The 27,734-nt window shown below is 41.8% G+C and overlaps 1 protein-coding gene and 1 pseudogene across 2 annotated transcripts in view; one reads left to right on the forward strand and one right to left on the reverse strand.

Moving 5' to 3' along the window:
• LOC103163002 overlaps positions 1–10,224 on the reverse strand; it is a 32,303-nt pseudogene extending 22,079 nt beyond the window's left edge.
• Positions 10,225–10,282: 58 nt separating this feature from the next.
• Positions 10,283–27,734, forward strand: part of LOC100763249 (receptor-type tyrosine-protein phosphatase kappa) — a 530,034-nt gene continuing 512,582 nt past the window's right edge. For both annotated transcript variants that reach the window (XM_027402864.2, XM_027402866.2), the window contains exon 1: positions 10,283–10,645. In XM_027402864.2, coding sequence (XP_027258665.1) covers positions 10,549–10,645 — 97 coding nt within the window. In that variant the 5' untranslated portion in view covers positions 10,283–10,548. The remainder of the gene's footprint in view (positions 10,646–27,734) is intronic.

The following is a 27,734-nucleotide window of genomic DNA, read 5'->3' on the forward strand; positions in this document are numbered from 1 at the left end:
ATGTACACACACACACACACACACACACACACACACACACACACACACAGAGTCAGCTTGGAAATCCCGAGGAGACCTGATGGTGTTCACCAACTTTCATAGGCACCTCTCCAAAAGCAACACTGCCATGGGTGTCCCAAGGCTTTCTCTTGTTGACAGAGAATTCTTTATCCTCAGCGTTCACCTAATGTACTATCCATTCCATTGCTTCAAAGCTTTTGTTATCATTTGAAGACATAGCATAGACCATGAGTCTTCAAGGCAGCTGAGGAGGCTGCCCCCTTTCGTAATGATGATGACTTCCTGATTCAGAACAGGCTTTTCTGGGTCCTGGAGGTGTGGTTTGTATGAAAGTCTCTCCTCTACTGAAACAGTATTTGTCAATGAAACACTAGTAGACATGAATTCCATCTTCTTTATGGGATCAACTATAGAATGTTCTGGCACAATATGTGTTGGTTATTGCTTAACCAGTGCTAGACTTCACAATGGAAGGCTGTCTGTGTCTGTGCTGTGTTACAACTGTCTGCTCAGCAATGTGTCTGTGCTGTGTTACAACTGTCTGCTCAGCAACACCCAACACCCATCATGCTTGGAGTCATAGGGTTCGGGTATTTTTGTGTTGTACATTCATATCCATTTCCCAGGGTTGGTTAGAGGCAGGCTCCAAAGCCCAGATCTTCAATCTTAATGGAGCTGCCCAGTGTCTTTTCCTAGGGTGGCCAGACCACCCAGCATTTCTATTTGGAATGACTGCTGCTGCTATTCTTGTATCTTCTCTGACTCTGCTGCTCCATTTTACTAGGACTCTGTGGGTCACCCAGAATTTTATTGCCATGGTGCACTGGCTGGTTTTGTGTCAACTTAACCCAAGCTAGACTCATCAGAGAGGAGGGAGCCTCAGTTGAGGAAATGACTCCTTGAGATCCAGCTACAAAGCAATTTCTCCCAATGGCGAGGGAGCAGTCTATGGCAGACGGTACCAACTCTGGACTGGGTTCTATAAGAAAGTGGGCTGAGCAAGCCAGGGGAAGACATCCAGTAAGCAGCTCCCTTCCATTGCTTCTGCATCTGCTTCTGGCTCTAGGATCTTGCCCTGTTTGAGTTCCTGCCCTGACTTCCTTCAGTGATGAACAGCAATGTGGAAGTGTAAGTCAAATAGACCCTTTCCTCCCCAACTTGTTTTTTGGCCATGGTGTTTCGTCACAGAAATAGTAACCCTAACTAAGACACATGGTAAAGGCCTCAATGGCATCTACACAGTTCCTTTGCCATGTAAGCCTGCAATATCATTAGGCCAAAAATACCATTTTTTGGGAGGTGGGTCTTGGATATTATTTTTATTCTTATCCTATATAAAGCTGTTGTATGACAAAACTTTTCCTGGGGAGCCTTAACATATATGTCTACTTATCCTAGATGTGGTCTCCCACAGGAGACCCAAGTGTAGATACTACTGCAGTTGAATTTGCTGAACCAATGAGTTTTATTGGCTTTACTTACAGGCATATGGGTAGGGGTTCCTTATAGGAGCAGAAATGACTCAATGACAGTTGCATCACCAAAGCCTACCCCAACATGGGTGACAGCTCACAATGCTGAAAACCTGGAGCTGACTGCATAGCCTGCAGGCAGCTCACTTGGTTGGCAAGTGTTCTTCCTAGGTGCCTCAGTTGGTTTGAGCCTATTCCAGGCAGCTGGACTGGTCTCAGAGTCTTTGTGGCTCAGTTTTCTTCCATATGAGGGGAACTCCTACTGTTTACCCTGGCAGGGAACACCCTCATGAATCTGGTCAGTTTCAGGGACTGCCTGAAGCTATTTTGAGTTGTTTACCTTAAGGAGCCTCCCAAAATCTTCTGTAAAGTTTATACAAAGTAGTTCAATAGCCATTGGGCATTGTGGAGAAACAGAAATAATAACGCTAGAGTTTGACCAACTCAAGACTCTTAGAGTTCTGCCTCTGAGTCTGTTTTGATTAGTGGACCATGAGTTTTAATTGTCTAGTTTCAGAGTTGATGATCCCATTATGGTGTCAACGAAACTGCATCTGATTCTTGATAATCTCTTGTGCTCTGGTGGGTATTTATCACTTTTCTTTTTGACAGGGCATCTCTACATAGCTCTGACTATCCTGAAACTTACCATGTAGACCAGGCTGGCCTCAAACTCATAGAACTCACTTGTCTCTGCCTCCCTAGTGCTGAGATTAAAAGTGTGCATTAAACAGCCAGACTATAGGTATTCCTTATAACTCCTTCTTGGGTTACTCAGTTTTAGACAGTTGTGATGTTCTAAACTCATGTTGTTTAATGGTATTAAAAATATACTATATCATTTTATGTTTCTTCCAACAAAGCTTTTCAAGTAATTTCCAAATTCCTCAACAAAAGAGAGAAGTCATCTCCAAGATAGACATATCACAACAAGAGACACACTCTGGTCAGTTGTCAAAGGTAGGTTTGACAACCAGGAAGACAGTTCAAGTTAGAAATTCGTGTTCCAAAAAGGCAGTTTACCCCAAGGCATATATAGTATGTCATATTGTATTATATTATATTATATTATATTATATTATATTATATTTTCCTGCTTGCCACAAGTATCACCTTCTTCAAGGGCCTGGTAAAAATTTGTCACTCTTTCACATGTTTTTCCCTCCACCCACATGACTTAGTGCTTTACTTTTATTCCTCACAGTTTGAGGATGCATGTCAACACATGGATCTGTGGAATACTTTGTGTGTGTGTGTGTGTGTGTGTGTGTGTATGTGCGCACACACGTGTGAGCATGCACAAGAAATACTGTTTATCTGTTGTGCATTTATCTTGCTCTTCTCTCAAGCAGCTTGTTGTCTCTTATCTATTTATTTATTTTTTTCTTTTAATCTCAAATGTAAACCACTAATTCTCCTGTATTCTCCATAGGGTAACGAGCACTGTGCTTTGCCCTTAATAAATGCTTGTAAATGACAAAATGAATTCTTTGCCTTGGTTAACGAGGACTTCTGCATGGAAACGCGCCCCTCTGTTTGTGTGTAGGCTCCAATGGTTCATTTTCCTGTCAGACGCCCCCATTATGAAGGCGGTGGCAGCATCAGCCGTGTGAAGGGAGGATTTTTTTTTTTTTTTTTTTTTTTTGTGGAGAACATTTGGAGGATTAGAAAATCCTCCAGAGCTCTGCAAGCATCACAGTTTGTGTTTAGACTTCTATTTCATTCTGTCTCAAGACCAGAATAGGCAGAGAAGAAAGATGGCAAGATCCACAGGGTTCCATATGTGAAGTCAACCCCTAGCCCCCTTCAGAAGTGAGTGGGAGGCAGAAGGAGAGGACTCGTTAGAGAATTTCTCAGCTGTTCCTTCTCACCGGCCTGCAACTTTGCATAGAGGCTCCTAAACCCAAAAATGTATCACTGAATGCATGATGTGTTTAATTACTTTGATCCTTTCCTTTCTAGTTTTTCTAAAATAACAAAGAATGTTGCAGGGTGCTTCCAGCATTCAAACCAACGGAATCCAAACAGCATCCAAGTGGTTGCTAATAGCTGCCTGCTTGAAGCCTCTTTTGAAAGATTTCATTTTATGAACCGGTGTGTGTGTGTGTGTGTGTGTGTGTGTGTGTGTGTGTGTGTGTGTGTGTCTGTGTACAGGTATGTGAGTGGTAGCCTGGGTGATTGTAGAGGCCAGAGCAGGAGCTGGAGTTGGAGTTACAGCCAGCTGGGAGACACTTGATGTGGGTGCTGAGAACTGAACTTGGGTCATCTGAATCATCCCTTTAGCTCCTTTTTTCCCCCTACAGTTAATCAAGAAAAACAAAATATGTTTTCAGTGGCAAGGCATGGAAAATACTCAATAGTGTAAAAGAAGAGAACAAGGCACGTTTTTTAATATTCAGAAAAGACAATTCATCGAACATGTACTAGGTTATGGTAAGGCTGCCCCCTCCACACCCCCAGCTTAATCTTTTATAACATCAGTGGACTGTTTTCTGAACAGGAGAGGCTGTTCCCAGTGAGAATGTGCCAGCTCTGGAATGACTGTCCCTGTCCCATCCCTCCACCTCAATCCAATTCACACTTTTATGATTGGCTTCCTTTTTGACCCAGGCTTGTTAATTATATCCAGCTGTAGGCAAATTGCTCTTCCAAATTGGCAACTCTGAGCTCTCAAGCTGCTTGGGTTTTTTTCTTTCCCTTGATAAAACCTTTGGAGCATGCATTTTCTTGACTAGTGTTTCTGAAATAATCCCCAGTTATGGATATTTTAAAGAGTTCAAGGAACTCACATAATAACTGTGGATTTGAATGCAGTGTACTTCTTTAACTTGATCCAAAACTGCCCAAGAACTTAGATGAGAGTTTCCCTCAGGGATGTAAGCAATTTGCCATCATTAGAGCTTTGTTTCCTAGACACTCTCATGTTGTTGTAACAGGACTGGTCACAGCCATACTGGAGAGAAAGGGTGCTCTCCTGTCTAGTCCAAAACTGCAACACCAGTACAGGCAACAGCTCTCTAGGTGGTAGCAAACACTTTATTTTTCCCTCAGGAAATCCCTGGTTCATCTGTCAAGTTCTAGTTCAGAAACTCACTATCTTCTTCTTCCCCTGGGCCTCTGTTGACAACACATAAACTATCTTTCTTTTTTATTTTCCTTTTGTCTTTTTTGAGACAAGGTTTCTCTGTGTAACCTTGGCTATCCTGGAACTCATCTTGTAGACTGGGCTGGCTTGAAACTCAAAGATTCACTCCCCCCCCACACACTACACCCCCACCACCTCCCCCAGGTGCTGGGTGGCATTTAAGGGCTCATCAACAACACATAAACTCTTGCAACAACTTTATTGTGAGGAAAACTTACAGTGATTTTAGTTTCTTTCTCACTTTCCAAAGGGGGGTGGGGATGGATAGAAACTCATTTCCACCTACCAGCCCAAGAGGCTCTGTTTGATAAATTTGGCATTGGGGATAAGATTTGAGGACAGAGGAGCTGGGTGATAAATGAGATGCAGAGTCAGAAGAACCCAGTCACAGCCCCATCCCTGTTTTTACTGGCTCCAGAACCTTGGGCAAGTATTTTAATTCTAAACTGAGGCTGTTTTTAACTAGGTAGGTTGAATTAACTGCTACCTGCCTCTCCTACTTCACATTCGTTGACTGAGATGGATGTGTGCACTATGGAATATGGTTTGTGAATGAAAAAGCCTAACTAACTAATCTACCTAGTTCCTATAACAACCTGGAAATGTACCTGATTGAAAATAAATGCCTGCCATGTGTACATTCATGATCTGTTTGCTAAAGAAAACATCAATAGCTCTACAAAAATGTGTATTGTATTTGATTTTATGAAAAAAATACAGTCATTGACCAGGTGTATTGACTTGTGGCTATTGTCCCAGCACTTGGGTGGCAGAAGGAGGAGGATTTCAGCAAGTTCATGTACCCTGAGCTACAGAGACCTTAAATATTCAAGTCAATTCTTTCCAAATTCTGTTCGCTAGAAGCCTGGCTGTATCAGCTATTCCTCGGGCCCTGTGAGACATCACTGGACAGAGCAACACCAAAGACGAATGACTTGTTTTTGCTCTTGGTGTCAGAGGTTTTTGTGTCCCTCGGAGTGAGAAAATGTGTAGTTCAAGACACCTAGAGGGTGTGGTGGGGAGTCTTCATGAAACATTTTACAGGAACCAGAGAAAGCAGGTAGAAATCAAAAATGCACATAATTTACAAAGGCCAAACCCTGGTGCCAGCCATCTACCTCCGAAAGGCCCTATAGCCTCCAAAACAGCACCCCACAATCTGTGAACTCATTCAGAATATGCTATGGTCGGAGGAATTTCAGATTCAAACCACAATACTGGCTTTGAGAGATACCCTGGACGAGATCTGGAATGGCCCCCAGAGACTTATTTATAGATGGCTTGGTCTCCAGTCTATGGTACCACTGGGAGGTGGTAGAACATTGCAGAGGTGGAAAGGCTTCCTGGGAGGAAATCAGGTCCTTGAAGGGGATGTGGTGCCCTGGCTGCTTCTTAACCATGGCTTCCTGGCTACAAGGAAGTGAGCACCATTCTTTACCATATGCTTCCTTGTTGCTCTATTTTCTCTCCACAGGCAGACTAAAACCTCCAGTCAAAATAAACCTTTAAAGGTGTTCTAAGTTGATTACTTAGGGCGCGGTGGCTCACACTTCTAATCACAGCACTGGGGAGGTGGAAGCAGGTGGGAATCTGGAGTTTGAAGCCAGCCTGATCTACAGAGAGAGTTACAAGATAGCCAGTACTCTACAGGGAAACCCTTTCACAACAAAACAAAACATTCACTACTTAAGCTATTTTGTTGCAAAGATGGTTAACACCTTACTCAGAGTTCCAGGGTCTCAAACTTGGAGAAGCCTTTGCTCTCTCCCTTACCAAACAAACAGATGTCCAGCTCCCACTTCCTTATTAGCAATCACACAAAAGATCATATGGTGGAGAAACCTGTTTAGGTTTTCTCAGTCCCAAGTTCTCCAAACATGCCAATCTCCTCCAGTGCTTATTTTTCAATTGCACTTACTACAATTTGACAGAACTGAGATTCTCTTGGAAACATTTTGCCAAATGCAGGTCTTGTAGGGTAAAGGTGTTTTTCCTTGGCCCCAGTCTTGGGGTCAAATCAGTGTCAGGATGTTTTTTCATAAGCCATTTTTACCCCAGAGGTCTAAATTCATGACTGCAGCTAATAAGTAGATGGTGAATCCACAAGAATAAAAGATATCTTATAGTTCAAATGGTGGCCTACACCTGTAATCCTAATAGAAGGATTGCTACAAGTGAATTTCAGCTCATAAACAAACAAATAACAGCAATACTCTCCCCAAACCAGGCAATGGACACTTTCGTCTACTATAACTAATCTCGTGCCAAAGAACAACCCAGGAAGAAAGTACAGCCATAAATTTTAAGTAAGCTAAATTAACTGGTAATTGGATTCACACTATTTTTCTTTTCTTTTCTTTGTTTTCCTTTCTTTCTTTCTTTCTTTCTTTCTTTCTTTCTTTCTTTCTTTCTTTCTTTTTTTGTTTTTGTTTTTCCAGACCAGGTTTCTCTGTGGCTTTGGAGGCTGTCCTGGAACTAGCTGGAGCCTGGACCTTGAACGTGCCACAAGACTGTTTTGCCACTGAGCTACTTCTCAAGCTCATGTTTTATTGTTGTTGCTGTGGATTGTTTTAGTCAGTTTTTGTTCTTTTTTTTTCTTTCCAATGATTTGTTTATTTTTATTTTATCTGTATTGTGTTTTGCCTGTGCATATGTTTGTGTCAAATCACTTGGAGCTGGATTATAGGCAGTTCAGAGCTGTTTGGGAATTGAACCTAGGTCCTCTGGAAGAACAGCCAGTGCTCCTACCTGCTGAGCCATCTCTCCAGCTGCCAGTTTTTTTTTTCTTTTTTTTTTTTTTTTGCCTGTAGACTTTTGTCATTCCATTGCTTTATTGTAATGCATTACATAGAACATAAACTTTACTGTATTACCCACTTTGAGTGTGTCATTTAGTGCCACTAAATGTGGCCACGATGATGCTTTGCAGGTTTCTCTTCTCAGGTTTCACGGGTAGTTCTTCTCAATTTTTTTCTGAAGAAACAAAATAAATATAAAATAAGATAAAAAGTTTTTATTTATTTTCATGTGTACAAGACCCACATGTGGGTGTCTCTATGTGGCACTGGGAGTGTAGGTGCCCCTGGAGTTCAGAAGAGGGTATCAGGTACTCTGGAACTAGAGTTAGAGATGGCTGGGAGCCCTCTAACATGGTAAGTGGGAATCAAACTCTGGCCCTCTGGAAGAGCAAGAAGGGTTCCTCACCACTTATTCATCTTTATAGCCACTCCCTCCCCCCAGGTCTTTTTCTCCCTACTGAAATTCTATATTGTCTTCTGTTAACTTTCCTCAATGTTTGATCATAAACACTCTTCCCTGTGTAATTTTCTTTTTCCATGAAATTCAGTTCATGAGAGATATTCTACTGAGTGATATGCTTGTGACTTGGCCTATAAGTGGACATTTGATTGTTTTCACTTTTCTTTTTATGTAAATACCTGAATGCCTAAAACATTTTTCATATTTTATGTTAGTGTTAGGACAGCAAGTAGATAAAAGAATATGAACATTTTAGTGATTTTTTGAAAAACGAAAAATGCTGTGGCAGGAGAATGGAGAGTTCAAGGACAGCTTGCTGCTAAAGTGATGGTGAGCCACACCGGTCCACTTTAGCTATGAGCCCTAAGGATAAAAGGACCACTTTGCCTTTGCCCTGGTTTTGTTGACAAGTCATCTCTGTTGATTTCTTGTAAGGATTTTCTTTTTTGTTTTCTTTTTCCTCTCCCCTATTTTTGGGGGTGGGCGTAAATTGTTTCACTCTAGTCTTTCCTTGAACGTATGCCCTGAGGTTGTTTCCTGAGCTCACTGAGACCTAGTGCCCTCTTGATTCCTCCAAGTGATACTGCACATCCAAGAGGCCTGCCTATCTTGAGCACTCCCAAAGCATTATCTGTACTGTTTCTACTCCACATAAAGAAAATAGAAGAAATTCATTATCCCTGGGACTGCAAACATAAGAGGTGTGGTACTATCTACTGTCTAGATCTCTAAAGGGCATTGTTTACAAACAAGTTGCCAAGTCACAAGCATCTTTCATCTTTCTTGCAAGAATAAAACAGATGGATTCAAATATGGACAGAGGAGTTTCCTTTTCTTTTACTGTGGCAAATGACTGCTGATTTTTAGAAAGTTCTGTTAAGTCTTCAGAAAGGAAAGTAATAGGTTTTGGTTACTTGTGATCTAGAAAAACTCCTCATTGTAAGAAATAGGGACCCAAGGCACACAGTGCTTCAAATTATAGGTTAGTGAGCTAAGGTATGTCTACATTGTACCCTGAGGGAGGATGACTAACTATGTTGAACTGAATTGACAAGTGTTGAGTTGGTTACAGGTACTAATGAGCAATCAACACTGGAGTGTAATGGAGTTCCTATCCTCAGCAAATAAAAAAGAAACCTCCTTTCTCCTTCTTGATCTCTCTATATAATATATGCACATATATGTATGTATCTAGATATGTATATATAGATGGCATATAGTTACTTGCATTTATATTTCCTGTTTAAAACCTAGTCATACCAGCATATACTTATTACAGAAATATGTGGCTTGGTAAATGGTGAGAATGTTGTATTAAATTGATTCTCACTTCATTTTGATTTTAAAAGGCTAAAGATGTCTGAGTGATTGACAGGTGTCAATCAAGACTATTGTTAGAAGTTGTGTACATGACATCAAAATGTGAAGTAAAAGTTATGCTTGCTCAATTGTGATCACACTCTTCCATATGTCATATTCTGCAGACACTAGTAAAGTAAGCAACTATACAGCGTTGCTACAAAAGCAAGGCAGTATGGCATTTGGTGAAATAACTCCAAGCTCCTAGGGTAGCAAACCGACAGACTTTAATGCTGTTAACAACAGCATTGGGTTCCTTCAGAGCAAACCTGCGGTGATCGTTGTCGGGATAAAGTCCTTTTATTAAATACTTATTTCTTAAATAGCTACAAGACAATAAAAATCAAAACAAAACCCAAACTCGGCTCTACTCCACCAGGCTATGAGAAGGCAGAGGGGCCAGGAGCTTCTCCAGCAACAAGCAAAGTCAGTAACGCGGCAAGTAAATTCAGATATTCCGTAAATGACAAATAAACCAGAAATGAGGAACGCCAGCTGTTCACACTGGAAACTTACCCAACATTTTATTTCGGTCCAAGTTTTATTTATTACGAGAATAAGTTTTCAGTGGGGGTATGGGTCTTATTCCTTACCATAGCAATAAGGAACAGTGAAATAAGGAATAATGCAGCTCGGCGTTTTAAAGGTTGCATCTACGCTCCCCTTTCTTCCGACCACCAACGGCTCCGGTGGGACCGCCACCTTGGGGACAGATCCCCAGGACACCTCTTCTCGGGCGCCTCCTCCGTGATCCTCCCACTGTCCTCCCACACTCCTGCCTGTCAGAGTCGCATCTAGGGGATCCGGGAGCGAGCTGCGCCGCGTCCCTCTTTCCGGCTCGCAACCCAGGAGCCGCGCGGCCACCGAGCCCAGGTGGCGAACAAAGGCTGCGCGGGGCGCGCGGCCGGGCTGGCGCGCGTCTCCCCGGCAGGAGGAGGCGGTGGCGGCGGCGCGCGCCGGAGCCCGCATTCCACCGAAGCGGCCCGGAGCCCGCGGGGCGACGTCACCCCAGGCTCCGCCCCCCGTCCCTCCCCGAGCAAAGTAACTCTGGACTACCCTGAGCTGCCTCTGCCGAGCATGGAGAGCAGCGGCCGCGGCTGGCGGGCGACTCGGGAGACGCTTTCGCTGGCGAGGTAGTTTGCCGACGTTGCGCAAGGACCAAAGTGCTGGCGGGTGGCCGCGGCGGCCCCGCGAGCCCCCCACGAGGCCGGGCGGGCGGCTGGCTGGTGGATTTCGCCGCGATTCCCCCGGAGGCTCTTTGCAAAGCTGCTTGAAACTTCTCCCAAACTCGCCATGGATGTGGCGGCGGCGGTGCTGCCTGCTTTTGTGGCGCTCTGGCTCCTGTCCCCGTGGCCTCTCCTGGGGTCGGTCCAAGGCCAGTTTTCAGCAGGTGAGTGGTCGGAGGTGGGGGGGGGGCTTTGGGTCTGTGGCTGTCCTCAGCCTTGGACTCTTGAGGGAGGAGGGACTGGCTGATTCCCGGAGCTGGGGATCTGGGAGGCGTTCGCTTTGGGGGTGGGGAGGCTTGCAGGTTGAGGCCAGGTCTGTCCTGGGAGTTTGTGTCAGGCGGGACGAGGCCAGGAGCTGGGCGCCATGGGGCTCAGGTAACTTTTACGTTCGCCACCCATTGTTTCCGAGGTTGGCCGGGCGCGCAGACAGCCCCGGGTATGCTGGACGGAGCCTGTGGCGACCTTGCTTTTCTTGGGCGTCGGGGGCAGTCCGCGCAACCTTAGTTAGGGAAGAAAGGAAAAAGTACTTAGGGCTCACGGGACCACGATTCTTTGGCTCGCCGAACGGGCTGGTGGCTCTCTGCCGCCAGACTGTTCAAAAATTACCCGGGAAGCCTTTGTCAGAATTGTGGGGGACGCGAAGGGACTGACCTCAGCGCGCTCTGCCAGGTGCTTTTTGTCCCGGGAATAACCTCCTCTGACTATTGTCCAACTACTTCCCTGTGCCTCCCGGAGGCTCCTTCCTCCTCCGCTGCGGGTTGAGAGTTGCTCCTGGGTTGATTACAGGGCACAGCGTGGAGCATGTTGCATGTGTGTGTTGGCTGAGCCCCTACGACGTTTAGAAATGTGGCTCTTAGGATAGAATCAGATCTGTCCTGGGCAGGGAGGTCTGGGCGCCCATTCCCGGAAGGCTTAATTACCCTGCTTATGTACGAAGCCACCACAAAGCTGGCTGCACATCTCCCGGAGTCCTCCTTGGTGACCCGGGCTGGGAACGTTCTCAGCCCGCCAGGACAACCCAGGGAGAGAGACGCGATGCAGTGTTCCATGCTATCCCTTTTGAGTTCTAAGTAAAGCCACTTACAGAAGACCTTGGTCTCCGGGTCTCTCCGACTGGTGACCTCTGTGCCCCTCCAGTTTTGATATCCTCACCGTAGGTCGGTTGCTTTTGTGTGTCCTCTGCCGGCTCTGAAGTTTCACCAGGTGGACGCTGGGGAGCGGGCTCCCAGGTTGAGCTTCTGCTTCCCGCAGGGCTTGACAACTTTTCTGGCCAACCCACCCAGCCCAGCTCGTTTGGCGGGCGCATCTGCTACTTGGGTTCCCAGTGCAGATGCAAACACAGAGCGGCCGGGGGTGACGGGAAACGCGACAGCCGCGCTCTTGGCTGAACAGGCAGGATGCGTGGACCGAACTTACTTTGTACTTGACAGTTTCATTGTTGAGACTGCCCGATTTCCTGGAAATAAACTCACCATGTTGTTTTCCGGAGCAAATCCTTCATTAGCTTTTCTTCTCCCCTCCCCCTTTAGAACGGTATACAAAGAGTTAGACCTGAGATTCTGGTGCCCGAGTGTATCCTCCTCTTAGGCAGAGCCTGTGAAATGGTAGCAGGCAAAGGAAAGGCCATGTGTCTGGGTGATGTGCCGAAGGCACCAGCTCTATGCAATGAGCTCCGACGACTTAATTTAATTCTCTCCCGGTTTAGCATTACCGCCTGGGTCTCTGCCATACAATGCTGTTAGTATTGGAACCATGTTTGATGTAACTCATTATATGCAGCAAGTTGGAGGAAGTATTGATTTCTACACAGTGCTTGTCACTGCACTGGAGAGCATAGCTTGAGAAGGCATGTAGTTTGTTAATTGAACTTTACCAGTTGCATGATTAAACTCATGTATTCAGGAGTGGCGACTAGTGATGTCTTAACAGTCGCTGGATATATGTTCAACATTGGAGAAACTTTTCTCTTTTAGAATGTTATTTATCTTGTAATCAACGAGTACTGAGATTGTCTCATCACAGTGTGCAGATATGCTTCTGAGAGTTTATTATAAATGCAGTCAGTCCTCACAGAACTGGCTGTCATCATTTTGCTATTCAGGATATGCATGTATGCCCACAACGTAGGTCTTTTATCTCTCAACTTTAAAGTCAGGTTGTGGCCTTATCTGTCTGTCTCCAGACATTTAAAGTTGGTTTTGTAGGCATCTCCTTTTTTTTTCTCTCTCTCTCTAGTTGTCATAAATCATTTGATATTGTAATGTCATTAAACTCTATGGCATATTTGTAAAAAATATTGATTGGAGTTGGAGATGAATTTGAGATTGGATGTGTTTTCCTTCTTGCTGTTTTTTCTCCCTCCTGATATTCTGTTTTAAATGATGAACTTCTGTAGACATCTAAATGAACATGCTTTAAAGATCTAAAGAGATGTTTTCGAAATTTAAAGTAGTTCATCCTCTTAAATATGTATTTGGAATCATGATTACCAGTCACTTTTCAAATTATTGTGTGACTGTTGATGTCGTAAGTTTAAAAAAATGGGAGGACAATGTGATATATACATTGGATCTCTGTGTGTCACAATCACACATTTAACACTTTCCTGTGGCAACCTTCTTTTTTTCTGTTTGCAAGTGAAGTGTAAAGCTGCTTTGTGGCAAACATCTTTAAAGCCAGGACTTGACAGATTTCACCTTTCCCTCTAATTTCTGAAAGTAATGTTTGCATCTGCAGTCTATCCAGGAAAACTGAAGTAGGAGAGACTGGAGTGTTACTCCAGGCTATTTACTGGGCTGCGTAAGCTCTTCTGGTTGGCATCACTGTGAAAGCAGGCTTTCTGTAGAACTCAAATCCCACAGAACCAGTCTCACTTGGAAACTCAGCTTTCTCATCTATAAAATGGGGATAATAAGATGCGTCCTGACCTTTCCACACAGTTTTTATGAGGATCAAGTGAAGTCATTTATGTGAGCCAGCACTGTCAACTGTAAAGTATGGTGCAGCTATCTGGGGTGTAATCATCATAAATTAAAGTAGCCGGAGTGCCAGAGGTTCAGCTTTTACGGCTCCTAAACTCTTAGAACTCTCAGTAACTATAGGCTGTGTGTGTGTGTGTGTGTGTGTGTGTGTGTGTGTGTGTGTGTGTGTGTGTGTGTGTGTCTGTGACTGTGTGTCTGTGTGAGAGAGAGACAGAGTTATTCCACGAGTCATCCATTTCCATCATAAATATCCTAAATTGATTCAGACCATGAGTTTACGACAATGTCAGAAATAGTCTTTGATCATTTCTTAGCATAGCTATGCAGATCTTTCACAAACTTAAGGAAGAGTTGCTACCAATATTTCTAGTACCCTAACTGCAGGAAAAATACTTGTATAGTCTTGTTATTTTCAATTCATTTGTTCAGCATTTCTCAGTGTGGAGAATTACATGTAGCTTTGGATGCAGTCTTATCAATGACCTAGAGAGGGACTATTGTGTCTGCTATGAAGTGAGCCTGAGAATGCTGCTTAGATCCTGCCTTGGATGAGGTCCTGGCTTCTCACCCCAGTTCTTCCTCCCTTAGGACCTTTCAATGAATCTAAGCAGAACGACTTATGTGTGTCTGGCTTCTTGTCGTCTCTAGCACAAAATTAAATTTTTCTTTTTCTGATTATCTCCTGGGAAGATACATTGGAGCCAGCTTGTGTTTTAGGCTTGCCACTTAGTTCTCTAGTTTTGATTGACTGGTGTTCTTGGGTGTCTAAATACATTAAAATTCCAAACTGTACTCCCTAGTAATGATATGGATAATTCCAGGACTGTTTTTCTCTCTGATTGGTTCCCTTCTATCTGAGTTTCCTAGCTCGTGAGATGTCATTTTGTGTCTGGCCTGCCCAGACGGGAAGAGGCAGGTTTGGCTGCTGTTTGGTCATTGGCGTGTGTGTTGCTGACAGCTCTTCTCTTTGTATTCATGAATGTGAATCAGAAAAATAAATCAATAAATCAACCCCTCTGCTACTCTGCCCCTCTTTCACACTTCCTCCCACGCCTCCCTGGTAACAACTCAGCTCCACATGCATAGTCACCAAATCAGAAGCTTTTTGTTTTCATCAAATATCTTTAGGTACTGCATATGTTCTTAAATACTAGCCATATGACCCTTTCACTACCCAAAGCTAAAACACTTCTCTTACATACAAAAAACTCTCCTATGTCCAGCATTGATATATTAGTGCCTATGTATGTAGTCTTAAGTATTAAATTTTATATGACATAATTCCATATAGAGAAAGCATATTGGCTACCACTAATGTTTTCCCCTACATTGGATTGTATTTAGACAGAGTAGGTCATACTGAGTGTGGATCTGTGCTGTTCCCATTTCTTCAACTTGTTCTTCATGGAGGGAAGCACAAGGGATTGCTGAAAGCTGAGAGCAGGAACTATCAAAATTTACAAACAAAACACAGGGGATGCATGTGTGTCATTAATGCGCGCACGTGTGTGTGTGTGTGTGTGTGTGTGTGTGTGTGTGTGTGTGTGTGTGCTTGCCTGTGCGCATGTGTGTATCTTCGAGTGTGGGTATAAGTGTGAGATGATTTATTTAATTTTCAGAAGAGGGAAAAGCTTCTTTTTTTTTTTTGTGAGTTGTTTATTAGAATCAGCCCCTTTGCCTTTGTCCAAATAGATTCATTTCTTATTCTGTGACTGTAAACATTTCCCTCTGTGTATTCCCCTCAGACTTTCGCCTTTGATCATCTGTGTGTGGTCCGTGTTCCTTTATCAAATGGTGTTTCTCTGCCTAAAAAGGTTGTAATTGCTTTTGAACATGACTTGTTTTTTTCATCAGAATCCATGCTGTTTGTCATAGTTACTGAAAAAATAGTACAAAACATAACAAGTTACCTTATATCTTAAAATGGCATTTGATTACAAAGCTAATGAATAATACATCCATGAGACTGCTTTTTGTTTCAGTTGAAGCCAAAACAAGCCTGCATATCCGCGGAATATATTTTTTTAATGTTTCTTCTGCTTACCCATTTCTCTCTCTCTCTCTTATTTTATTTATTTATTTTTTTTGTTTTTTCGAGACAAGGTTTCTCTGTGTAGCTTTGTACTTTGTAGACCAGGCTGGCCTCAAACTCACAGAGATTTGCCTGCCTCTGCCTCCTGAGTGCTGGGGTTAAAGGCGTGCACCACCACTGCCGGGCTATCCATTTCTGAATGAGAGAAATTCATAGTCCTTTTTTGTAAGAGGGGGTAGAAAATTTGAATACCAGGTTGCCTGATGCCCTGAGATAAATGAGATAATTTATGTACAGCCGTGCTTTGGAAAAGTTTTTGGAAGTTGCAACATTTGGTTGCTTGTAGTATGAAGCCTAATGTAGAAACTTGGCCGACTTCAGACTCCACTTAGTTCAAACATGATTGATGGAAATACCCTTCTAGAATCATAGCTGCTCATGAGGCACATTTTATGATCTTATGCAGTCTGTTATGGGAGGTGTGTCTCTATTTGTCTTGAATTCTTGTGGGTTTTTCTTTTCTTTTCTTTTCTTTTTTTTTGATTTGTGGTTAATGTCTTGGTAAAACCCTTTAATGAAAGCACAGTTTTCCTCATATAAAAACTTAACTTTGTGTTCTGTTTCAAGTTGTTGAGGTTCTGGGAAACACTGGGGTGGCTATGCAGGGACTGTATTGATCCTGCTCTGGAGCACTGCCATGTCCCCACTTAACACTAGTGTAAAGATTTTTTTTCTTTTTTTTTTTTTGCATTCTGCTGTCTATTGATAATCCAGAAAAAATATTAGTGGCTTATTTTGTCATTGACAAAGTAATTGGTCTTAAGTGAAACAATTTGTGTTTCCACTTATGTGATTGTAGAGCTCAGTGAATAAAATGTGATGAACTGGGCAGTGCTGGCTGACTCTTCTGCAGGCGTCATGGGGTGGGAGTGCTGCTTGAACAAAACCGTGGCAAAGTGTTCTAGGTGAATTACATAGTTTTCAGTTATTTAGTTGGGAGAGATGACAGCTTGAAATGTGTATATCTTAATGATAGTGTGAGTGTGAACTTCATTGCCAAAGACTCATAGTAGGGAGATGCTATGGAGCAGAGGTGGTGGGATTGAAAGTGCCTACTTACATTCTTGGAAAGACTACTGAAAGTCCATTAGTGTTTTCTTTCTTTCCTTTTTCCCCCGATTTTGTACATGGAGAAACAGTTTGATAGTAAGTGAAATATTTATTCTATTTCAATATCCTATTCCCTTATAGATATTACAGGTCTTAGTAAGTATGCCATAAAAATAAAATATGAAATACCAGATTGGCATCTGTGTATTTAACTTTCCTAGTGCATCCTGCTTCTGAATTAGCCAGGCTGAAGCTCCAAACCTTGTCCTAGACAGCTCCTGGACTGGCCTTAGAACGTTTCTGAATCACAGTTGGGCAGTGGGCTGATCTAGCAGGTGCCTATGTGGAAGAAGTGGGAGCTTGGCCACAGCTCTTTGGTGTGATTTGGTAGCAATGGCAGGAGCAGGGAAGAAGCCTTTCTGGGGACCTAGAAGTCATGGTTGATTGCTTTCTGGTCACTGGCCTGGTCTGGTCCTCTACTCAAAGGTCTCCTAGCATTTGGTTGGTCTATGGGTCATCAGCATTAGGATGGCCGGGGGCCTTGTGGTGGTCTATGATTAACCCCAGCCCTACACATACTGAGTTGGAATCTGTATTTCAATAAGGTGATTTGCTTGACCATTTTAGTTTTGGAAACATTGTATTAGAATGGACAGAACTGAGCTTAGAAAAAGATTGTCACATGCACTTCGTTGTAGAATTGTAAGAGTTTTGATCAAGGGTTAGATTATGACATAAACTAGATATCTCTGTGTTTATAATTATTTTTTATAGATTTCAAAAATGTTACTATTTTTATTTCATATATATGAGTGTTTTGTTTGCATGTATGTCTTTGTGCCATGTGCTAGCTTGGTGCCTATGGAAGTCAGAGGACATCAAATCTTGTGGAATTAGAGTTAAGTGTGGTTGTGAGCAGTTGTTGGGTGCTAGGAATCTCAACCCAGGTCCTTTGTAAAATCAAATGCTCTGCATCACTAAGCCATCTGCGTAGCCCCAAATCTATAGTTATTATTTATGTTTCCTGATAGTTTAGCATGCCTGACACATCAAAATAATTAAGATTACATATGTTTTCCTTTTTCCTTTTCCTTTTTAATGAGCACTCATACAGGTTTGAAAAGAATTTTCCTCACAAGAAAGACAAATATAAAGCTAAAGTTTTAGCTATTGATGTTGCTTCAAAGAATATTTATAGGTACAGATACTGTCCAAGGAACCAAAAATACTATGAGCAAGCTACTTTTGCTTGATTTAATGTTGGTAGACGAAATCATATTCCCTCTGACATTAGTACCAGTTGTCTCTTACTTTATTGCTCTCTTACTTCCAAGATTTCTGTAATAAGGAGTGTATTTGTATGGGCAGTGGTGGTGTACACCTTTAATCCCAGCACTCCGGAGGCAGAGACAGGTTGGGTCTCTGTGAGTTTCAGGCCAGCCTGGTCTACAGAGCAAGTGCCAGGACAGACTCCAAAGCTACAGAGAGAAACTGTCTTGGAAAAAAAAAAAGGAGTGTATTTGTAGGTCAGTCAAGTTTAATGAATGGGAGTTAGTAGGTAGACTACGTTAAATTTCACAGGGATTCTTTTTTACAATTTTTTTTTCTGCTCATATTTAAGAACAGAGATTGTCAGTTTTCTCAAGAGAAAAATTATGATGTAATAGACAGTGTACACTATTCATGTCAAAACACAATTTTCCTTGAGTTTTATAGCTTGCTTTAGCATTCTTTTAGAAAATGAATTTCCCCAGAAGACCTAATTGCCTTTTTATTAATGAGTCTGTAAGTGTTTTTTGCTATCCATTTACTATTCTAAATGTGTCTACTTTTGCTAGCTGTTTCAACAGTGAAGTCTCTGATTAAATCACAACTGCTATATTTGTTTTTGCTGTTCACTAGTGATTTGGAAAAATACTGGCGTAATGACATGGCTATAGCAGCGAGTAATGAAAGGCAGGAAGTATAAATTAATGTTAACCCCTGCTCATTGATGATATGTGATTGTAGAAGCTGGAGTTTAGAGATGGTAGATAGCTAGATTTTCTGTGCTTTTGATATTGTAAATAAGAATCAACTTAGCCTACATTGTTTGAACTGTGAGAAACAGCTGTTGGGATTAATGAGTTGCAGATTGATAAATTCCTTATCTACTTAATACTTTGGGGTTTAAGAGGGAGATCTAATTACAGACAAATTTCAGGCAGGCATGGAAAACTTCAGAGTTTTTCACACACCTTCAAGAACTTTGGAGTTTGAATGTTCTCATCAATTGTTTTTTTTCTAATTTTATTCCAAATTTACCAGGTCTTTTATTTTTGCTAGCCACAGTTAGGTGCATATCTTCTCTGATCTGTTGGAAAAGTAAAATTTTCCCAAAGCAATTACAAAAACAGTAAGTCCTGCCATTTGCTGAGGGCCTATGACCTAGTAAAATCTAGGATCAATGTGTTACATATTTTAAAATCTCGGCAGTATCCTTTTGTATCCATTCTACAGACAGGTTTAGAGAAGGAAGGTAGTCGCTTGTCTCTAGAGATCCTGTGAGAAACTGGTTGAGGCAGGATTTATTATTGAATGAATGCACACATGTAGTGATTTAGTTTCAGATTAGCAGAAAGTGCAACAACCTGGAGAGGCAGCTACAGTGTCACTTGTAATGGAATTAACTAAGATTTTAACAATGAAAAGAAGGAATGGAGGACCGTGTGTGTGTGTGTGTGTGTGTGTGTGTGTGTGTGTGTGTGTGTGTGTGTCTGTCTGTCTGTCTGTCTGTCTGTCTGTCTGTCTGTCTGTCTGTCTCTCTGTGTAGCCATAATCTTTGTGGTAGGAATCAAGGAGATAGTGAGGGGTGGGGAATAACAGGGGCAACATAGGCCTCAGGTACCACATTAGGGGAACTGGGTGGGGTGAGGGCTAGAAAGTTGGGGCGTCTTGGTCTTAGCTGCTAAGGGTAGTGTGCAGCATTAGGAGAGGAAGGAGTTTGTATCCTGACAAGTTTTTTCTTCACTACAGAGCAGATGTTTGTAGTGAGGGAACTTTTATTCTTTTATTTTCATTATTTTATTCTCTATACTGAATAAACCCAACATTAAACTAATGATTTATTCATCTGATGCAATTTGTTCAGAGTGAAATATCCTGGAAGAACTTTGGTTTAGTATTTGAAGCTGGGTGTGGTAGTACATGCTTTTAATTCCATCTGAAGTAGCCTGGTGTACATAGTGAGTTCTGGGGTGGTCAGGGCTATACAGTAAAACCTTGGCTCACGAAATGAAGAGAACCCAAACTGATTTATTATTTGAATCACATTTGGTACAACACATGTATCATTTTGCTTATTGGTAATTTATGTAGAATAGAAAGTCTTCCGAACTATTTTTTTGGATCTAGAATTTTAAAAATAGTGTTTTCAAAATATAAACCTGTTTTCCACAATGGGAAATGCTTGCAATTATCTAGTGATCCAAAGTGACAATAATGTGTGTGAATGAAAGAGGCAGTCAGATAGCTGTTTGCTTTTCAGGTGTCATGCTAGGAATTATTTATACATATATGCATATATATAACAGAATTGATAGAGGCAAAAGTGTGGTCTAAGCTATGGTAAGTGATTACTGTTGATATAGTGAAATAAAACCTACTGACTCCTTACTCTGGGAACTAATACTGAAAATTTCGATGTGCAGGTGAATTTGCATGATTTCTCTCTACTCGTTTCTGCTATCTGTGACTCATAGCTGTAGTACATGGAAATTAGGAAGAGATGCTCTCAGAAACACTTGAGGTGTTGGGTAATGAATAAAATGAAGAGAACTAGCAGTTGCATGCACAGTGTTTTTTAACTTTTGGGTCTCAACCCCTTTGGGGGATGCATATCAGATATCCACATTACAATTCATAAAAGTAGCAAAATTGCAGTTAGGAGATAGCAATGAAGTAATCTTATGGTTGGGAGTAAACTACACCATGAGGAATTGTATAAAGGCCACAGCATTAGGAAGGTTGAGAACCAGTGTTCTAGTGGGTTACTCAGTGTCTTAGTTTCATTTCTGGTTGTTTTAAAACACCCTGACCAAAACAACTTAAGGTAGATAGGTTGTATTTGCCTTACAATTCTAGGTTAAAGTTCACCATTGCTGGGGAGGTCAAGGTGTCGGGAACCCAGGGTAGAGAGAGTCACATGACATTCGTAGTCATAGGCAATGAATTAATTCATAAATGCTAAATGCTCAGTTCCCTTTCTCTACTATCACATGGTCTTAGCATCACTTGCCTAGGGAATGGTGCCACCTCCAGTGGTCAGATCCTCCTTTCAAAGTTATTATAGTCAAGATAATATCATAGACATGCCTACAGGCAACCTGATATAGGCAATCAATCTCTCATTGAGATTCTTAAAGACTTTTTCTTTTGAGATTTGTTTTTATTTTGGGGGATTTTGCCTGCTTGTATGTCTGTGTACCATATGTGTGAAGTGCCCACAGAGGTTCCCTGGAAAGGTTGTAAGTTGCCATGTGGGAGCAGCCAATGCTCTTAACTGCTGAGCTCTTCATTTAGATTCTTTTTAGGTGATTATAAGAAGTGTCAGTTTGACAATTGAAAAGTAACCATTACACCAATCCTCACTTAGATAAATGTTGGTACTAGTGCCTTAAGCTTTGGATTGACTGAAGACCATGATTGTACCAGCTTAGGCAAAGATACCTCCATCACCCATAATGGATGCCTTGGCCTGGGCATCTGGCTCAACATATAGAAGTGAAGACAGCAATCAAACTAGATACTTATTGATTTCACCCTTCATCTCCCTACCACCTGAGCTTATTTTAACATCCCTTTGTTGGTACAGAGAACTCCTTCAATGATCACTTTCTCTTGTGTATTCTTACTTTCTCTATGATGTTGTTTCTATGTCACCATGAGTTGTGTTAACTACCATGAGTTGTGTTAACTGAGTCCGAATTGATGAAGTTTGTGTTAATTTGCTGTAACAATTTGGCTGGATGGTAGCAGATTGTTTGTAATTACCTCCTTACCTAAATTCATATTTAGATATCTAGGAACAAGTGTATTTGGACAAGGACTGGCAGAGATCTGAGGCACAGAAACAAAAGGCATTGCAATGAAATTGGGCGCAGACCACTGGCCCTGCAGCAATAGAGAAGCCGAGTAACTTTCTGAGTTTCTGTCATAATTCCTTTCTCTTTAATCCTTCATTTCCTAACAGTACTGTGGGCATATTCCAATGAAGAATGATTTTAATGTCTTCTCTCGTTACTGAGCCAGACACCTTTGAAGATAAAATGAGTAATGTATGTGAAAATTCCCTATAATTGTAAACTTACATAAAATGCAAATTCTGTTAGTGATCTAAACTTTGGTGATAAATAAATTATTGTTGAAGGCATAGGAAGTGTGTATGCTGAAGAATGGAAATGAGAAACATAGATGCTTCATATATATTCATGTCTGAGTTATACAGTGCCTATGTAAATGCTGGGGAAAGTGCTATGACAAATAAGAGTTTATATGGTTCCTGTGAACAGTGGGCAATTCTGCTGTCATGTATCACCCAGTGTAGCTCCCCCCATTTCAGTTTTGTAGATACATGTAAATGCTGCCAAATATCACTTACATGTTTTCTAGCTATGCCAATAAATGCTGTATAAGGTAGTTCTCCTATTGAACATGGATAAGCATATGTTGTAAGGACTGTGATCATGCATAGCACATATATGTATAGTTTTTCCTTTATATAGCTATGAAAAGATAGAAAGTACTCTTTCTGGGGCTGAGGTTGTAGTTCATTTAGTAGAGTACCTGCCTAGGAGGCACAGAGCCAATCCCCAGCACCTCGTAAAAAAGGGTGTGATGCAGCAACACAATTGTAGTTCCAGTACTAGGGGCATGCAACAGGAGGATCAGGAATTTATGGTCATCCTTGAACACATAGCAAGCTTGATGCCAGCCTGGAGTACATGAAACCCTGTCTCAAAACAAACAAACAAACACACTAACACAACAACAACAACAACAACAACAACAAAGCAAACAAAAAAAGCAACTGCAAAACAAAAATCCAGCCTTTTCCACCCAATCTGGCATATATATATATATAATATATATATAAAATATATATATATTTTAACCTCTGGGCGTGATTTTGATGATGTCCTTTATTAATTCTGTGTCTCATATCTTTAGCATTTGCTGTGTGTCAGTCAGTGCCAGGGCTAGCACTGGGAAGCAAGGCCTTCTTCTGGAGCTTGAGGAGCAGATATTTGACCTAGAGGAGGCATCTTTGTAGGTTTCATACCTAATGATTCACAGTGCAGCCCAAGGCTATTTTGTAACTGACCATACCTTCATGATTTGGCAAGTCTCGGAGTTCAGGCTGTCTCTCACAATTTGCTGATGCACTTCAGAACTTGCCTAGGATAATTCTAGTCCATTAGTCTCCTGTCCTTGAGACTACCTCCTCCTCCCTAAAGCCAAAGGCTGCAGAAGGAGAATTGTGCAAAACTTGCCATCATGATAGTAAAATTCCACTGTGTGGAATTTCCCCAGAGTTGAGTAACCTGAAGTGTAAACAAAGTCCTAGGAGGAGAGAACACCTTTATTTTCTAGAGTATGGTAGGCACTGACTTTCTTTCCCACGGAAAGAGCTGGATGGGTCTTCAGTGTATTCCACTGTATTGTATGTAATCACACATTTACATCCTGGACAGTCATAGGCAGAGTTCCTGGGTGTTAGCTGGATGTATATTGTGACCTATGGCTTTTGTTACCTGGACTCCAGGGGCCTGGAGGCTTTCTCTGCTGTGACTTCCATTCCTGGCATTCAGGAATGAAGGTAGCCTGAGGACATCCAACCCCTAACTCCCCAACTAGTAACTGTATCCCAGAAACAGCACATTCCCTCCTGGTACTTTGGTCTTCCATTATGATGGGACTTTGGTATTCATATTTAAACACACCCATCATTTTTAATGGGAAATAGAGATCCTGGAATTTCTTTCTTCAGTGAGATCTGTGCAGACTGCTATTTGTGAATTTAGGGGAGAAGCAATTTTAGAGATGGGCAAATGTTTTCTAAGCAAAACTCAAACTTCCATATTACATAGACATACACCCATTAAAAACAGAAGCATAGAAAACAAATCCTTTTCACCTAGTCACTAATATTTTGTGCCCATTTCATATTTAGGTAAAACATACCCTCATGCTGGTGTCTGTCTTGTGCGTATGGTAATGTAGAGGTGCACAGGTACTGGGGTAGACAGTGTCAGAGATGGGCTGTGACATTTTCTTTCCTTCCATCACTGCCTTTAGTTTTCTCATTTGCATAATGGGGAAATGAAGGTTTCTGTTCCAGATATGTGTTTTGAGGAACACTGAATTTAAGTGCTTAATAGAGTATCTGGGCCATTAATAACTATTCCCCTTGATTGTTTCTACTGTCCTAATTAGTCCTGGACTAAGTCAACTTGTGTTTGCAGAGTAACTAATCCCTTGCTGTCTCTTTCAAAACTCTCTATTTGCAGGTGTTTTTTTTTTTTTTTTTTTTTCTTCTTTTAAATAAACTCAGCAGAGAAGATAATAGGGTAACCTGAACTAAACATAGGCAATGTGCTGATCGATCACACACAGCACTGTAAGGAGTGTATAGTTCAATGTCTTTGAAAACCAATTTACACCAGTTCCCGAGATAACAGAAAATTGATTATGCATATATGTGTGTGTCTTCATGGCACATGTGTGTGGGTAGGTACCTGTGGAGGTCAGAAGAGGGCTTGGGGCCCCCTGGAGCTAGAATCAGAAGTGGTTATGGGTCTTCTGGAAGAGCACTCTTACTCTTTAGCTGCTGAGCCATCCATCACTCCAGCCTGAGAATCAGAGTCTTCAGGTGAATGACGGGGAGAATAAACAAACACATTTAAAAGTGATAATCCAGAATACAACAGTAAAAGTAATGGTGAGGGAGCTCTGGGTACAACAGAAGCATGAGTTTTAGAGCACCTCCCGTGGCCTTGGAAGATGCATTCACAATTTCTTAAGCAGGCGGCCACTGTGGGAAGTTTGAGACATACTGTACATGACTTAACCCCTAGAGACCTAAACTCAGTTAAAGCATGAGAACTGGATACTGGGAATAAGCTGTACGTAGAAATTGCCTAAGAAGTTAAGGACATTCTCTGCTGCCTCAATCACTGTCTGTCCCAGTGAGACTTATGTCTGGTCCAGGAACAACACACAGACAGAAATAAGCGTAAGGGACGAAAGACAGACCCAGATGAGCTTTCTTCAATTTACAGAATGAACAAGGTGTGTGGTTGTTTCCTCCGTGTGCACTCCTCTCCTCTTCACTAAACAAATGCACAGCGATGTTTAGAACACTCATTTGCCTGTAGGGGTCTTACTTACAGTTAGGGTTTTATTTTTGAAGGTTGTGGTGTGGAGATTTAAGCTCGCTTAGTGCACAAAATAATGAGGTAGTTTCAAATGTGTTTAAACTCTCAAACTTTTTTAGGCCACTGCCTGTTGGATAAAGGTGCTTTTTAGTGCCAGCCCATGGTGGTAGGGACTGATAAAATTCCTGACTATTGTTAGCTCCTGTGCAGAGGGAGTCCTCTGAGAACATCTCCATGGATTTAAGCTCTACTCAGGCTCAGGTTTCTGGCACTCAGTCTTAGGTTTTCTCAGTATCTTTTTCAACTGCAATCTGCTTCACTTTGCCATTGTGGTGCTTGTGAAAACTTTTGTTCTTTTCCTACCTAAAAGACTAATTAACCTCTCTGCAGGAGAAGCCCTTTGCAGCACCGCCTTGAGTCCATCTGAACTGGCCACATCGGACCTACTTTGTGTCCCGACTGGTTCAGCCTAGTAATTAGAGATGTGGCTTCCTAAGCCATTTTACTCAAAAGTGTTGATTTGTTGATTTTTAAGTTCTTCCAAGTTTCTGTACTTGTTGATTTTCTGGTATCCTATTGATCAGTTTCATAGATGAAATAAAAAGATCGTTAAGGAAAATGAAACAAAACAACAGCAATAATAACCAACCCAAACTCTTGTGTTACACCTAATTTTGAACTTTTAAAAAATAATAAAATGGCTCCAGAGTCACAACTTGGTGATTTGATTTTTTTTTCTTTTTTTCTTTTTTTCTTTTTTCTTTTTTTTGAGGCAGGCTTTCTCTGTGGCTTTGGAGGCTGTCCTGGAACTAGCTCTTGTAGACTAGGCTGGTCTCCACCTGCCTCTGCCTCCCGAGTGCTGGAATTAAAGGCGTGCGCCACCTCAGCCTGGTCAATTCAGTGATTCTTTAGAAAACAAACTGCTCTGTGTCTCAGATTGAAGGCTACCTTAAGGATGCTGAATCTAAGTGTCTGAGGTGGGAGGTTGACCACACAAACTTAAACTTCCCTGATTCAGGCTCCCTGGAAACCCACCACCAAGAAAGGTGAGAGATGGGAGTAGGTTCTTTGCTCTAATCCTCCCTAGTCTAAAGAGGAGCACTGATGCACTTGATGATTTGAGGGTTTGGGGCTACTCCTTAGTGGTAGGAGGTAGAAGTAGGGCATTAACCCCATTGCATTGGGCCACTTACATTCTGCTCATCTCAGTAACTTCGTCAGCAGGTTCTTCCCAGTCTGGGGGCTAATTACAAGTGTTCCTTCCACCCTTGGCACTTACTCACATTTAGGCCACAGACTTCCCCAGTTGCCATTATTCTCTAGAATAGCATGCAATTTTGTAATGTCCCCGGTTGTTAGGAAAAGATGGGGGGAAGCCTGATTGGCCAGTATCTAATTACATTTTCTGGGACTAAAACCCTAGGTTTCTTTTGAGGTAGAGACTCCTATCAACTCATCTGTTGTTGAGAATGACAACTACCCCAAACATTTTCTTTTTCCTTTTTTAATGGATTGATGGATGACACAAAGGTTATATATATCTTTCCTACACATTGTGACAATAGACTTGAACTTATGACTGCATGCCAAACTTAATATCCTCTTTAACTTGTTAATACAAGTGATACCACGCTAGATTATTATCAGTTCCTTGTTTTGAACACCTTGTTGGGGCAGGAATCATTGATTTGTGCATGGTCATGATTGATTGCAAACTCTATTAGGAGAGGCTGGGGAGCCAGTGGCCTCTTCACTCAGCAAAATGTACAAGGCTGAACTTGTCTCTTTCCTTTCATGTCAGCCTGGTTAAAATCAAATATTAAATGCATGGACCTTGCATGCCAGGCAGTGTGTGTAGCATAGAGGGAAAGAAATGAAAAAAAAAAATAAAAAAACCTGACCAAATCTCTGTGCTGATTGTAGACTATTGGAGCATCTAGAGATAAATTCAGAGGGGAGAGTTCAATCTTGTTGGTCCAAGACTTTGGGAGCATTCAGCTTACCCTTTAGTCTTATGGCTTTCACAGAGAACAATGTGATTGTCTCTGGGCACACATGGTTTATGATGTTTTTAAGCTCTCTTTAAGGTCTACTGATGCAAAGCAGCTACCACCACATAAAAGAACAAGCTTTAAAAAAATGTCTTTGGAATTATCTGAATAATTTACACTAAGCACCCTTTGAAAAACAGAATATTATACAGCAGCAGCAGATAGTTTAAGAAAACAAATCTTTTTGCAGTGGTTCTCAACCTGTGGTTCATGACCCCTTTGGAGGTTGAATGACCCTTTTACAGGGGTCACACATCAGACAGATGTCCTGCATATCAGATATTTACATTATGATTCATAACTGTAGGAAAATTCCAGTTATGAAGGAGCAGCAAAGATAATTTTATGGTTGGGGGCCAGCACAGCATGAGAGACTGTATTAAGGGGTCTCAGTGTTAGGAAGGTTGAGAAAGCACTGCCTTAGGGGCTGATGGCTTGATTGTAAAGGCTGGGGCCCATTCCCATGACTTGAGTTCCATCCACTAACCACTTGGGCTAGATGGTGAGAACTGACTCTAGCAAGTTGTCCTTTGGCCTTCACATGCTCACATGCATGAAAACACACACACACACACACACACACACACACACACACACACACACACACACACACACACACACAGAGTCAATAAATACAGAAAAGAAAAAAAACTCTGATAATTTTA

This window comes from Cricetulus griseus, chromosome 2, assembly GCF_003668045.3.
Source record: "Cricetulus griseus strain 17A/GY chromosome 2, alternate assembly CriGri-PICRH-1.0, whole genome shotgun sequence".
NCBI lineage: Eukaryota > Metazoa > Chordata > Mammalia > Rodentia > Cricetidae > Cricetulus > Cricetulus griseus.